The sequence below is a fragment of the Punica granatum genome, chromosome 7, assembly GCF_007655135.1.
Source record: "Punica granatum isolate Tunisia-2019 chromosome 7, ASM765513v2, whole genome shotgun sequence".
Classification (NCBI taxonomy): Eukaryota; Viridiplantae; Streptophyta; class Magnoliopsida; order Myrtales; family Lythraceae; genus Punica; species Punica granatum.
The window spans coordinates 10622887-10638578 of NC_045133.1; the positions used below are offsets into that span (position 1 = coordinate 10622887).

General features: G+C 40.8%; 1 protein-coding gene across 5 annotated transcripts; it reads right to left on the reverse strand.

The window, feature by feature from the left end:
- Positions 1-9776: 9776 nt before the first annotated feature.
- On the reverse strand, positions 9777-15562 carry LOC116214127 (LRR receptor-like serine/threonine-protein kinase GHR1). Of its 5 annotated transcripts, XM_031549435.1 has the most exons (5): positions 15309-15324; positions 15082-15181; positions 13574-14913; positions 11550-13115; positions 9777-10674 (listed from the first exon to the last, which is right to left on the reverse strand). In XM_031549435.1, exons 3-5 carry the CDS (start codon positions 14631-14633, stop codon positions 10091-10093), a joined length of 3210 nt encoding a protein of 1069 aa, XP_031405295.1. In that variant the 5' UTR covers positions 14634-14913; positions 15082-15181; positions 15309-15324; the 3' UTR covers positions 9777-10090. The 5 variants fall into 5 exon arrangements, with proteins under 5 accessions (XP_031405295.1, XP_031405297.1, XP_031405292.1 ...); XM_031549437.1 differs by lacking the exon at positions 15082-15181 and having other exon boundaries at positions 13574-14907; positions 15309-15562; XM_031549432.1 differs by lacking the exon at positions 15082-15181 and having other exon boundaries at positions 15309-15562.
- Positions 15563-15692: the final 130 nt, after the last annotated feature.

Below are 15692 nucleotides of genomic sequence, written 5' to 3' on the forward strand. Positions count from 1 at the left end.
ACCGTCCAATGGGGATCCAATGGTGGAACTGGAGAAGGAAAAATATGTACTGAATAAATAAGGAAAAAGTAAAAAAGATATCCCTTTTGATATGGGATCCTGATAAATCGCAAATTGTGTTTTTGTTAGGAATATAATGCCCCATTTGGATTCAGAGTTAATTGATTTTAACTTTAACTTTAACTTTAATTCAACACACTACACAACAAAAATACACATTTTCCAATTCAAAAATTTTAACTTTAACTTTAACTCAACACACTACACAACAAAAACACACATTTTCCAAGTCAAATTTATAATCGCATCTCATTTGTTATTTTCCACAATCAAAATTAAAATCAAAATCAAAATAACTTTAATTCTGAATCTAAACGGCCCCTTAGTCTCTGTTAGACATAGATTACGACATTAATTTTTTTCATTTTCAGTCCTCAATGTTTAGCTTTTTAATCATTTTAGTTATAAATTTTTTTTCTTTTATCATTTATACCCTCAACTTTTTATTTTATCTCATTTTAGTCCTACAAAAAAAATCGAAAAGGAAGGCACTGAGTTCGCCGATACCCATGCAGGATGCCAGAGACCTCGGTCGGCTGCCCCGACCCCTCCTTTCCTTTCGATTTTCTTTATAGGACTAAAATGAAATAAAAAAAAGTTTAGGATATGAATGATAAAAGAAAAAGCTTTAGAACTAAAATGATTAAAAGGCTAAAGATTGAGGACTAAAAATGAAAAAAAATTAACTTCGAAACCCCCAATGTCTAACGGAGTATACCATAGGGGGGCTAATTTTCCCTAACAAAAATACATGGTGCAATATGTCCCGATCCCAAATTATAATGGGGTTTTTGTACTTTTCCTAATAAATAACAACCAATCAAAATGTTTATAAATAAAAATCGATTAGCAATGCGGGATCAATTTTTTACTTTTAGGCATTCCAATCGGGCGTTACTCATTGAATATTTACTTATTGAAGATGGTGTGTGAAAGCAACAGGTCTCCCTTCTTATTTTTTATAGTTTTATTACTTTTTAATTTTAGAGATTCTAAAGAAAAACTTTATTTGAAAAAGAGGAAAAATAAAAAATCCAAGTGAAGGAGAGAGATGGCATACCGAGATCTCGCCTCCTCTCTCTATTGAGAGAGAGAGAGAGGTGGGATTATGAGCGTTAGTAGCTTGTCATCGGACACTATCGCCCAAGCAAGACTATCGGCTACCTCGCCTTGGTCGGCGGTGGTCAACAACAAGCCACCGCCACCCTCATTTTTCCTCATTTAACAAATTAAAAGAGAGAGGGAAGGAAGATGTAGACAGTGGTGGCTACCAACGCCGAGGTATACTCATCTTGAACTTGATCTTCGCTTTTTCTTTATGTTCAATGAGAGAGGAAAAAGATATGGGCTATCAAAAAATTTAATATCATCAATGAAATCATGGTAATTCTTAAATTATTATTATATACTGTAAAATAAACTCTCGAATCATGAATTTAAAAAAATATATCAAATCATATGAGTTTTCAAAACAATCTTAGGGGAAAAAAACGGTGTATGGTTTCAAAACTTTGTTAAAATGAATTCTCTGATATTATAATTTGTCTTTCTTGATTGTCAAATCCAGATATTCAAATGGATTAAGATGCATCATTACCTAGGCCTTTCTCCGACTCACTTGGCTTTGTTTGGTTTTCAAGTAAACAATTTAACTCTACCCAACTTAACTTTATTTTTTACTAAATTCAACCGTTTTGTCTTTTTTTTCTATTTAATAATAATTTTTCACTCATGCTTTTTTTCTAACCATTTTTATAATCAATTTTTTAATAATAAATTTCTCGTTCACTTTCACATCTCCATATACATACATATATATCTATTCTCACCATCCATATGTCCATCAGTAATTGCAATCATTATACAAAATTTAGTTAAGTTGGATCATGATCCGACTCGAAAATCAAATTAAAATCTATTGCTTTCAGAAATCTTTTTTCATAGCCAGATGAACAGTTATTAATTATGCTCTCAATTTCTTTGTTGCAGACAAAGGTGATGTACGGTGTGATGCTTCTCAACTTATTTGAACATCTGTATTTACGGTTATAAATTAAAAAAAAGACAATTAATATTGGAGAATCCCAATTTAGCAAAGTTTTGAAACCATATGCTTTGTTTTGCAAATTACAACTCACCGGAGGAACCCAAGCCTTCGTTGACGTCGACTTGGGTCGACGGAGGTATCCTGAGCCTCCAACAACCTCCCTTGACGAGGAGGCCATCAGCGGGAGAGTTCTCTTCTCTCTAGTGAGAAGTAACGGAATGGAACATGGCAACAGTGCGATTAAGGTGCGGTTAATGTGAAAACCATAATTGCACCGCGACAAAAAATCGCACACTGCAACAAAACCCCACCGGTGGCGATGTTGAAAAATGCTAACCATATCTGCACCGGCATCGGGAGATTTAATTTGAGAGAAATTAAATTTGTCCTAAATAATACATAAAATCAAATAAAATAGTAACTAATCCATATTTAATTACATAAAAAAGAAATGTAAATGATGGTGCGATATATCATTTATGGGCTTGGGCTACGGGTTGAAGTTATGGGCTAAGTAACTGAGAGAGCAATAATGGGCTTATATTAATATACAAATAAATAAAAAGTTGTCTGTGTTTTATCCCTTTTTTTTTGTAAAAATCATAATTGCATCGCATCGCGACGGTTTTCAAAATTAAACACCATAAGCACACCATAACTATTTAGTGTGATTATGTGGTGCAACAAATGGTGCGGTTATCTGAGAATGTGGACTTTTAGAGTTAACTCCATTTCTTCTATTCCCTCTCATTGAACAGAGTGGGGCTCCCCGCCGAAGGCCTTCCCCAAAGGAAGGCCGTTGGAGGTATTGCAAGCCCCTGGCGACCTCACATTGGGGAGGCCGCAAGCGAGGGAGCCCTAGAGGGAGCTTTGCCCCTGGTTCTTTCTTTTCCCTTTCTCACTTATAAAAAGATTAAAAAAGATTAAAAACTTTGAAAAAGAAAAAAGGAATAACTTATTTGATAGTAAAATTATTTAGACAGTTAACAAAGTTATGATTGTAAGGATTACATTGAAGCGTCTCATAAGTTTAGAGGGACAATAATGATAGAACGATGTAATTGATGTATATAAAGACCAAATTGATATATATAGGGACAAAATTGATGTATATAAGGACGCAATTGATGTATAAAGGGATGAAATTGATATGTATAGGAATCAATTTCATGTATGCAAGGATGAAATTGATGTTTGATACAACAAAGGACCCAATCGATGTAAATTTTATAAGGACTACGTTGACCTAAATCGTATATCTCATGGATGAAAATTCCTAGTTTACTCTTTAATAAAATCATTTGTAAAACTATTCACATCAACCTACCACGTCATCCTTTCACGACAAAAGTTAAGAATAACAACTGTCGTGATAGGATTCGGAGCCAAAGTTAAATATCATAATTTCAAAATTGTCTTTACGAAACGCATATTAGATCTGAAAACACATCATATAATATTTACCCTATGATAACTTAGCATGTTTCATTGTTTTTTAGTTTATTATAAGTAATCGATATATGTTACACTCGCAAAAATGATCGATTTAATGTTCACATACATCATCGCAATGTTGAAATTTGGTAAAAGCATTGACATGTTTTTGTATCTACTAGTACAGTTTATGGCATTATGTCCGCAACATTATGTCAGCACTACTCATCTTCAACATCTGCTCGGTTCAAAATCATAGGGCCTGTTTGGTTTCATAGTAACATTTTAAAATTGTGATTTTGATTTTGAATGATTGTAATTTTGACCGTTTGTTGGGAACATGTGGACCCCACATTTCAGCAAAATCGTTTGACCATAAGTTAGGGTTTTACCCGGCCCCTACACAGCTTCTTCCTTCACGAGCATGCTCTGTTCGCCATTTCTGAGTCGGCCCCCCTCCTTCCCCCCGCCCCTCTTCCTTCTTTGATCGACAACGAAGCTGTGCAACCATAAATCTCGGTACACCCGTCAGCTTCGCGTGCAATCGTGCCCCCTCCCCCAACTCTAGCGTCTCTTCCCCTGTCAGTTTGAGCAGCAAACGCATTCGGCAAAATTCGGGCCCCTACCACTGCCATCTCGTAATTAAAAGGGTCGATTGCGGTTTCACGGTTCCATACCCAAATCCAAGGTAATTTCTCCGCCACATTTTGCTGCCAATAGAGTCATTGCAATTCGTTCTGATACTCTGTGAGGGTTAGGGTTGCATTTCACTTGTCTGCCGTGAGTAGAGGTCGTTCTGTTTTTGGCCGATTTTTAACAAGGAATTTTGAGGCGTAGTGAGTATGAATGGTTCTGCAATTGTGCATACTTACTGTGTCGATGTGGCCTGTGTTTGTCGAATTTTTGCAAAAAAATTGGGACAGTAGGCAGATGGTAATCCGAACGCTTTCCGCATTGTTGTCTGAGTTGATGTCCAAATGTGTGTTGGTCGATTTTCCTTGGGCAACTGATATTTGTGTTTGGAAAGTATGGACGGTGCAATTTACAGGTGCTTGCCTGGTATCTGTTAATCAATGCCCTGTGTTGATCGATTTTTTGGCAACAAATTTGGGACTAATTTTGCTGTCTGAGTTGATGTAGTTGCTGTGTGTGGGTCGATTTATCTAGGTCAACAAACTGATCATAACAAATAGACGAACGAGTATAGAGACAATTTCCTATTTTGGATCGAAAAGGATGGCCCTCCATTGCTTGTTTCTGGCCTCAGTAAGCTAGGATCTACCACAAAAATTCAAGACACAAAAATAAACTACCTTTTTCCTGTAAGTTCTGTCTTCTGATTCAAGAGAACATATTCTGATTTGTCCTTTCTTTCCCATGCCAAAATCGATGCTGATGAAAGCAATAAAACCTAACCTGGACATCACGTGTTGGAGTGCACTTATAGGTTGTCATTGAGGTCTTCTCCGAGCCAAAAGCTTTTTACTTTCTTATTGCAACTTTTCCTCATCTTACTCTCTGTCATTCCAGTGAAAGGGATCAGCTGTTGCCAAGTAAAGCTGAAGCTTCACGGCTCTATCGTGCACTACCAGGATGCGAGATTCGTAAATATGAAGAGAATGGTCATTTCCTCTTCTTGGTACATCCCTCCCTCTGTCCATGGTCTCTCTGTCTCCCTCTCTCTATCCGTGTCTGTGCTTTCTTCGGCTGTCAAGAAGTGCATAAATTTCTCTATGAAGTGTCATTTTAGTGGACTGAGTACAGTCCCGAGCCATAGAGCCATAAGGGCCTTGTTGCTAAAAAGGAGAGTACAGTGAAAGGACTCCAGAAGAGAAATAACGTTCAGGATCATATGGTGTTGATTGGAAAAGGAAATCGAAACAGAAGAAACAAAGATGAATAAATGCCCTTCACTTTATCCCTTAATAACTAAATTAAGACCTTCAGATTGTACTGGCATCATTTAAATGTTCCATCATGTTGCTCTCGATGAGGTTTTTAATACTGATGATTTCTGCAGAATTTAATATGTGTAAAAACTCTGATTCTTTCTCTGCCCTGAGATTTCAATTCTTTACAAAGTCTGGGGCTCCTATGGAAAAGAGTGTATCCATCTCTTTTGTGGTGTGGCGTGCAATATTTCTATGCTTTCACATGCATTTACTAGTACTCTTCTAAGTATTTCAATGCCATAAATAGTGTTTCTACTGTGTAACAGGAGGGCGGCATCGACTTAGTTACCACAATTAAGAGTGCTCGGTTCTATCGCCGCAGGAAGACCCTCGACGACATAGCAGACTACTTGCCACCGACCTACTCTGAGTTTATAAAGCAATTTGAATCAAGCAGGTAGGTATTTTCATCGATGGAGATTCAGTATTTCTTTTTAAGTTTACATTTTGAACAATATTTTATGTTGCTAGATGGGTAATGCTCATTTCACTATTTTAACTAGTTTTGCATTTTGGTGCCTTTTGTGCCGACTTTTCTGCCGAGTTTTTATCAGGTCATCTTCCCTGTTGACTGTGTATATGTTGCCTGTGCTGCTCGATTTTTTGCTAGAGGATTTGGCACAGAAATTTCCTTCGAATGGTTGTACATCGAAATTGCTGGTGCCTTTGTTTGTTGGTTGCTGGCTGCCATTTCTGTTTCTTACGCTAAGCTGCATATTATTCTTTACATTGGTGCCTCTGATTGAATGATATTGTTGCTGCATTGGAACATAATGTGCTTGTGGCCTCGCTGTGGCATTCTTTCCTTGCATTTATCTATCAATGCCTCTAGTCCGTAATACACCTTCAATTCATAGCTTCTACATGTCTTGCATGTATGAGTGTGTATTTGCCTAGTTAACCTTTACTGTTGTATGTGCATTATTAAGTTATCGGTACTTCTCTGCAACTGAGATGGCTCCCAAGGGTGATGGCATAGTTGAGTGGACAGACGAGCTTGAGAGTGCTTTCGTTGACATTATGGTCGATAAATTCCAAAGGACGCATACATCAAGTTGGAGAATGAAGGACTGGGAACAGATAAGTAAGGAACTGGAAGAGAAATTCCCAGGTGTGATTCTTGGCACCGACAAGGTCAAAACAAAAGCACAAAGGATGAAGACACAGTACACACAATTCACAGAGTTGATTCAGCACACAGGAGTTGGTTGGGATGCGCCGACTAACACCGTGAAAGCGAATCTTGATATTTGGGACAAGTTTATCAAGGTACTGTACCGCTTACTCTTTCTTTAAAGTTGCATATTTAACGCAAACTCGTTGTAACTAAGTATTGCATGTGTATAACATGTAGAGGCACAATAACTTCAGGACTTTTCGATCAAAAGGATGCAAGCATTATGAGGCCTTGCAACTGATATACAAAACATCGTCAGCAACAGGGGGACTACGAATTTCGTCAACCGATCCACCTCATAGCCCCCGATCCTATGAACGCATAGAAGAGGAATTTCTAGCATTACGGAACAGCCGTGGCAAAGAGCCTATCGATCTTGCAGAGGGATCCGGCGACAGTGATGACCCAATTGATGAAGCTGAGGAACCTGTCGTCACAGGGTCGCGGCGACGCGTGAAAAAGAGAGGTTCAAACAACAAGTCGCAGTTGCAGGAGTTGATCGACTTGTACAAGGAAAGTAAGGTGAAGAAGGACAAAGCGAAAAATTCTACTCCTCCGGAGTCAAAGAAGAGCAAGTCAGTGACGAGCCCAGAGAAACCAGCACAGAACAGCATCGGAGAAGCCATGGTAATCCTCAACCAAATGAGGGGAACAATTTCTGTACGGGAGTATCTGGCCGGTACATCACGTATTACGGAGGATGAACGATGGCGACAGGCGTTTGTTTGGATGTACGATGAAGCTAGGCGCGAATGGTTGCACAACCTTGTTCATCCTTGAACAACCGACATTTTCTCCTCATATGCGTTTGTTACTTTCGGTTTTTTCTGTTATGACATTAACCAGACCCTTGTTTTCCTTTACTGTTATGTTTGAACATGATTGTCTTTGATAATGCATTGACTATGTGTTTGAAATGTTATTCCCTTCGTCAATTCGTGCTATTTGTTGATAATCTATCATGTTAACGTTTGTTTATTCAGCTCGTCACCTTCAACGGAAGAGGATTATGGCAAGGTATGCGAACTCAATGCGGCATGATAATTCATCCAGCGATGATGACGACAGCAGCGTAGATGATTTGCCCGTCCTTTTGGCGATCCACGATGCAATGTCTGAACAGCAAGTCCCCCGTGCACGTCCTTGTAGAACGTCGGCACTACGAGGCAGTGAGTACATTAACGAAGTGCTTTCAAATGACACAAGATGTTACGAGAATTTCAGGATGGACCCTCACGTATTTCATAATTTGTGTGACACATTAAGAGCAAACTGTGGCATTCGAAATACAAAGAAAGGTATGACCGTCGAGGAGATGCTTGGAATGTTCTTATTGGTAGTTGCACATAGCACTCGATATGCCGTTGTTGCCGAACACTTTCAGCATTCTAAGGAGACGGTCTCACGAGCATTCAATTTAATACTTCAAGGACTTCATTCGTTAGTGCCAACGTACATAAGACCGAGGAACGTTGAGAGCAGCCAGAAATTCGCGGATGCCGACAATGGTATCCATTTTTTAAGGTAATTATCGTACAACTGTCGAAATTAACTTCTATTCTTTTATTACATGTACTGTAATTCGTATCGATTTTTATTATTACTGCAGCATTGCATCGGGGCAATTGATGGGACTCATGTTAAAGCTATTATGCCAGCTTCGGTGAGAGGCGCGTATCGCGATCGAAACGGTGACATAACGCAAAATGTTCTTGCTGTTTGTTCCCATCAAATGATATTCACTTATGTCATGACCGGATGGGAGCGTTCGGCACACGACTCTAGAATTCTTGCTGTTGCCGCAACGTTACCGACATTCCCTGCACCACAAGGCGGTAAGTTACTTTCCATATACCATGTTTTCTTGTTAAGCTCTTCTGTATTTCGATAAACATATGGAACATCATATATATATATTATTTGTACGTGTCTGCACACAGAACAATATTATGTAGTTGATGCGGGCTTCCCAAATGTGCCCGGTTATTTGGTCCCTTACAAAGGACAACGGTATCACCGCAGTGACTTCAATAATGACAATCCTCCAATGACGATGGAAGAGTTGTTTAATCAGCGTCACGCATCCGTTCGTAACGTAATAGAACGGTGCTTCGGTGTCGTGAAGAACAGATTTGGAATATTGCGGGAAATGTCAAACTTCAGACCGCGTCGTCAAGGACAAATTGCGCTTGCCTGCTTTATGTTGCATAATTTCATTCAGATCAATAGTTATCGCGATAACTTATTTGAGGAGTATGGTGATGCGTGGCAATATTATGATGAATTTCGTAATCCGCCTCAACAAAATGGAATCCGAAATGATATTGACATGAGCAGTAGGGAGATGGATATAGTACGTGACCGTATTGCATATCAAATTTGGCACGTTGAAAGAGGACAAGCCTATTAGTATGTACAAGAACGGGTGGAGTTGAGAATTAATAGTAATGGAATTATATTATAAAGGAGTTAAATGTAATGTTTATGTGTGGGTCCCACCTTTATTGACTTTTGATGTGTTGTTTTGTTTTGTAGTGAGTAGAGTTGAGTTAGAATTGTGATTTTAAGATTGTATCCTAAAACCAAACACCACCATAATGTCTGAGACCATCAAAAAGAAGCGCCATGAAGACCTTTCATCTGGCAGCAATTTGATGAGCCAAAAAGTGTATCAAATTGCCTTATGAAAGCCACTCAAATAACTTTATGGGAATATATCATATAGTTATCACCCATCTCACAACCCGTGGTCTTCAATAAGCAAAAACGTATGCTCTTTAGGTATAACGAGAGTCGAATCTACAACACCCTGATATAGATCGTGACTGATTGGCAGATCATACTACGCTACCAACACATAACCTTTCCCGAGAGGTTGCAAGGAAAAACAGCTTTTCCATGAAAATACTTAAAAATAGCATCTCAGAAAATAATGAAGCTATCTGTTTTACCGATATTTTGGAAAATAAACACGTTAATAGCGATTCAACGTCAAATATGAAATACGTGAAATCCCGAGCATATATGAAAACATGTGTTTCCAAGCCATTCCCAAAAGTACAGAACTGAAGGGGACTGAGATAAAAAAAAACATCGCACAGCTTACCTGCTAAAGAGCATCATAACTCTTGAAAGGAATCAACAAACCCCTCAAATCTGCTAGAAATTAGTCGGAGATAATTCCACAAATTGCAGCTTTGTTTTAGCAGCATAATCAGGGCACCTGATGCTCAGCTTTCAATTCAGTTAGTTCATTACGAGCCCGTAAATACAAGGATCTAATCTAACGCTACAGCCCCAGCAAAAATCACCAATCTTTCGAAGAGGGGGAAACAAATGAGATATTCAGATCCCACCACCCGAACATAAGGCAACCAAGCACAAAATCCTCTACCTAGACAAGTCGAACTTTCTCGACACCTATACGGACGAGAGATCCTCGTATATGGTCTTGATCCCTGGCCGCTCCGAGACTGACCTTATACACCTAAGTGCGATCCCCAGCACCTCCTTCATCCCTTTATCTGTGACAGGGTTTGCCATTTCAGGCAAGAGAACCGGGTCGAAGCACTCAGACCCTCGCCCCTCAGCCACTCTGAGGCGGACCCAGTCTGTCAGGTCTACACCGCCACCTCCCCCGGATATCACATCCCCTGCGCACCTACCTGTCAAAATCTCCAGCAGGATTACCCCGAATGCGTAAACATCCGACTTGAAAGAGGGCAAGGGCTTCTTGGAGGCAGCAAGTTCAGGAGCTCGGTAGCCGAGGACCCCGGCATCGAGGATTTGTTCTATGGTCCCCGCCTGGGTCATCAGGCGATGGAGGCAGTAATCAGAGACCCGGGCATTGAGATCAGGCCCGTCAAGAAGGACATTCATAGATTTGAGGTTTCCATGGGGGACCGTGCGATCGAAGTGGAGGTAATTGAGGCCCCGCGCAACATCAACTGCTATCTTGAGCCTCTGAGCCCATGTCAAGGGCGGCCCCTTCCTTCCCGGGCGATCTGAAATAATGAAAGTTTCAACCAATCATAGAGTTAAAAAATTCTGTAGCAAGAGGCATAAGGCATATGTACTGTTAAATTCAAGGAGGAAATCAACGTATTCACAGTCGGGGAATTGTAGAATGTATGTTCTTTATTATAAGAGAAAATTAACATAGGAATGCGGACTGAATGAGATGAAACGTAGATTGTGACTAAGCAATACATTTCAAAACTCAGCAAATTAAGCAAAATAAAGATTCTACTCAGGAAATGACCTCACAGAATGCATCCATGGAAGGACATATTTCTGCAAGCATTGCGTTTTGTGGATGCAGAAGAACAAATTCTTTCCTTTTTTTCCTCTCCTTATTTGCTTTTTATAAACTTGATCAAGCACATGCTATATCCTTACCATGTAAAATGAAGCTTAATACAAGCCACATAGACAAGAAGAACAGATGACATTCTCATCTAGAAAGCCCAAGATCAGTAGCTCATAATTATCAACGGGGCCTTGCTATGAATTGCTTCACCTATTACGGTTTGAAGTTATCTCTGTTCCCTTCACCAGCAGTTCAAGCTTTTTCCATTTCTTAATACCCAACATACCAAAAATTGGTAAGCATTCACCTCATGCAATTACAGAATATGCATCATATATCTTATAGATTAATATCACGATTAAATTTTATTAGATATTTATGGATGACAGAGTATTTATGGAAAAGCCGTGTATTCTGTTACACGCCATATGCTTTCTGACATTCTATCTTTTGATCGACATCCTTTTTAAAATTTACTAAACTTTACTTCTATATTTATCTTCCTTCTTTTGAAGAAAAAAACCCGCAGAAGCAATAAATTAGTAAGAGAAAAGTTACAGATCATCATACCATAGAGGAAGGTCGCGAGGCTTCCTGGTGAGATATAATCCGATAGGATGAGTTTCTCATGCTGTGTGGGCCCCCAGTAGTACCCCCTCAGGCACACCACATTGGGGTGCCTTATGTTCGCAAACTTCCTTGCTTCCTTTGCAAATTCCTTCCTCTGCTTCGCCACTCCTTCCCTAAGCCACTTCACAGTTAAGAACACCCCGTTATCCAGCGTGGCTCGGTAAGATGTCCCATGGCTACTCCGCCCTAAGACCTCAGCTGGGGCCCGAGAGAGCTCTTCGGGAGTGAGATTGATTGAGTCATCGAGGAAGTGAAGCTCTCCAATCATGCGATCGGGGGACCTCACATCGAGCCTTGAAAGGTTCTCTGCGGTCAATGAGTCCCCTGACCCTGGGGACCACGAGGTTTGGCTATTCTTTGATGGAGAGAAACCCGAAACCACTGGCACTGCCAATTTCTCATCAGGGCCAACAATCTCGTGCGACGATGATCCCTTGCGAGATGCCACAAGATCCTCTGCCGAGACGAGTAATGCTCCGCCACTACCGGCCCCACCACTGACATGGGATGAGGGGTTTGACAGGGCACGCCTCCTAGCATCCTTGATTGCAACAGGCTCAGTTTTCCGTCTCCTTGTTATGCGAATATAATGCAGAAACATGGCAATTAGGACGAGGATAAGAAAACCGAGGACACAAGCAATAATAACCACGACTTTGAAGACCGTTCTGCTTGGTCTCTTTTTAGAATTTCCACCAGGACTATTACTTGATCCTGGAGAGCTGTTGGGGAGCTCAAGGTGTTCGTTCCCTGGAAAGAAGGATTCGCGAGGAAACTTCCTCAAGTTCTCAGGGACAGTACCGGAGAGATCATTATACGAAGCATTGAAGCTTTGGAGAGTACTGGGGAGATTGTTGGGGATTGCACCTGTAAAGGTGTTCTGAGATATGTCTAAGGAGGCCAGAGAGTTAAAGTCTGCCATGGAAGGTGGTAGAGAACCAGAGAGGTTATTTCCGGCAAGATTCAGTACTTGCAATCTAGATAATGATCCAATCTTGTCGGGAAGGGAACCATCAAACTTATTGTGGGAAAGGTCGAGAACTCTAAGAGTGGGTTCCGGTGAAGATGTGGTGGAAGGTAAACCCACTGCGCCGGTGAGAGCATTGTTATGCAGGTAGAGTTCACGCAAGGTGGGAACTGAAAGAAGATCATGTAAGAGGGGACCATTTAGCTGGTTGAAACTCAGGTCGAGAACTCCGAGCTTTGGGTACTGGGTTAAGACTTTTGGGAGGGACCCACTAAAGGAATTATATGATAGGTTGAGGTGATTCAAGCGCACAAACTGCGGAGTTTCCTCAGGGATGGGCCCTGTCAGACGGTTATGGCTGAGGTCGAGAAATTCAATGTTTCCCCATTTTATAATCCTCGACAAGTTTCCTTTGAACTGGTTTTTTGATAGGTCCATTACGGTGCAGCTTCCACTCAGAAATGGGAGTTCTCCAGTGAGTCCATTTGAGGAGAGATTAAGAACTCGCAAGGTGGTCGAAGTGATCATATTTATCGACCCTGAAATTTGACATTAATTAGTGGGAGCTTCATAAAAATATCATGATAACCAAAAATGCTATACTATTACAGTAGCTCGGAATTGTAGAAATTGGGATTGGAAACAGAGAAAGTGGAGGCAAAATCAGATAGACAGATGTAAAGGGTCATTTCAATTCCTTGGTGCGTGATAAAAATTGAATACTCCTTTCCCATAAGCAGACGAGGGGCATCAGGAAATGAAACAAAATTAATACGCAATATCAAATGAGTACGCTTATGTCTCTACAATTTGAAAAATAAATTCAACATCCAAAATGCTCTAGTGATTGTGCCTGGAACGAGCACCGGTGAAATCTCTTACTGGTTTCCCCTCAAACAGATAACATCCAATCTGACTTAGAAGTGTTTCTCAAGTACATAAGAGCTCGAGATACTGATGAAAAATCCAAAAGGAGGACAAAAATTTCAATTGATACCTGAGAGATTGTTGCCGCTTAAATCAAGCTCAGTCAAAACCAAAGAATCCCCCTTTAATAAGCTGCTTGGGACAAAACCAGAAAATCTGTTATTGCTGAGCTTGAGGATCTCGAGACCATACACAAAATTGAACCCAGGCAATTCCCCAGAGAACTGATTGTAGCTCAAGTCCAACACCCGCAAGTTCTCGAAAACTTGCATCTGAGCACTGACTAATGATCCTGTCAGCTGATTGTGGCTCAGATTTAAGTACAGTATGCTTTCAGAAATTTCAGGCAAAAATTTATCCTGCTGCGAGCTCAAAGTAGATATCAAGTTTCCACTGAAATCAATATATGTAGCATTAGACAGAAGGAAGAACTCTGCATCTATGTCACCGTCGAAGAGATTTCCATGCAAATCGAGAATCTTGAGGCCCATTATCTGCTCGAACCCTCTAGGGATTTTCTTCCCAAACTTGTTAGACGATAGGTTAAGGTAAACAAGGCTGGACAGCTTAGTCAACGAAGTTGGCAGCGAGCCTGAGAAGGCATTGCGGCTCAGGTCCAGGGACTGAACTGAGGCAAGGCCAGATACTGAGGGGGGAATGGGGCCCGAGAACTTGTTCCCTGATAAATCGAGCTTCTGCAGGCTCTTCAAATTCCCAATACCACTGGGCAATGGCCCAGAGAATGAGTTGTTGGACAGATCGAGGAACTCAAGCTGTCCAATGTCTCCAATGTTGCCAGGAATCTGTCCTGTTATAGAGTTGTTCGCGAGCGAGAGCTTCACAAGCATCGTGAGGTTGGAGAACACGCTGAGGTCAGCATCAGCGGTGAGGTTAAGATTATCCAGGACAACTCCCGCTACATTTTCCCCATTGCACACGATCCCATTCCACGAGGACGGGCAGCCATTGAAGTCGATGGACTCCTCGCTCCAAGAACTGAGAACATAGCGCGTGGGGTCGTGCTTTATGCCCTTCTTGAACTCAAGCAGCGATAGAATGTCCTGAGAAGGAAGCTGCCCCGTCGCCGGGGCAAAGAGCAGGAACACCAACAGGAGCTCGTAGAACAACATCAGAATGCTATCACTAGCTTCACCAAAAGAAGAAAACAAACAGGTTTGGCGGTTCAAATATCCCCAGCATGCAACAAAATCCCTCTTTTTTCTTCTAAATGCCGAAAACTGCAGGAAGAAGAAGCAAGCAGCTTGCAGACACTCAAGATCTTTGCTCAGGTGCAGTGAACAGAGAAACACTTTTAGCAAACGTCGCTTACTACTAGACCCTGAGAGCTCCAACTATTATCGCTTTCAGCTGATACCCAACACCAAAAGCACCATACTTGGGAAACTGCAGCTTCATAGCCAAAGAACATGGGAAAAGTGAGGAGCTGACTTAAAGAAACAAAAATGCAGCAACTTTGCAGTAAAGATCCATCTTTTACTAAAGCCCACAAAGAAATTTCAAGCTTTTAAACAAGTGAGCTGCTCTTTACAGAGAATCTGCCTTAATTAAAGGCATTACTTCGTGACTAGAAGAACTCTGATTCTAGTCATTTCCTCCATCAAACACACCCATGGAAGAGATATGAGAAATGGGGTCTCAGCAGATAGCAGCTGCCCTCCTGCATTCAAGGGGAGGGACCCATGAAATTTTTCACACCCCAAAAAGGTCCCCCTTTATTACTATGAAAACATTCCAAAGAAAAAACCCAAAAAATGAAAATATTACAGACAAAAAAGGTGCATTACTTTAATTGCAGCTTAGAACAAAGACAAGACCCACAGATGAAAATGGCTCGTCACCTAACTGAAACCCTCACTGTGGAGATTGAGGGCATGTGAAAGGGAGGGGGGGAAGGAGGGAGGGAGGGAGGCAGGGAAGCACGGCCCTAAAACTAGCTCGTTTGCATGGACGATGATAAAATCCAAAAGAAAAACCCTAAAATTATTTTTGGGTCTGTCTTTTAAGGTTTATTTAGTGTCAGAAGATGATAATGGGAAGGAAAGTGGTGCAATTTTTGAATAGTTTTATGGGTAAAAAGAATGGCTTTACCCGCCAAAGGGCAATGGTTTAGGGAAGGAATCTCATCAGTGTTTTGTCTGATGATGCGCTCATTGCCTTGTGGACGTCAA

Excerpts from the sequence above, each read along its gene's own strand:
- LOC116214127 (XM_031549437.1), bottom strand. The coding sequence starts at position 14,633 with ATGTTGTTCTACGAGCTCCTGTTGGTGTTCCTGCTCTTTGCCCCGGCG. Across the intron at positions 13,116-13,573 it reads AAGCGGCAACAATCTCTCAG|GGTCGATAAATATGATCACT; the intron begins GTATCAATTGAA and ends GTCAAATTTCAG. Across the intron at positions 10,675-11,549 it reads CCTCGCGACCTTCCTCTATG|ATCGCCCGGGAAGGAAGGGG; the intron begins GTATGATGATCT and ends TCATTATTTCAG.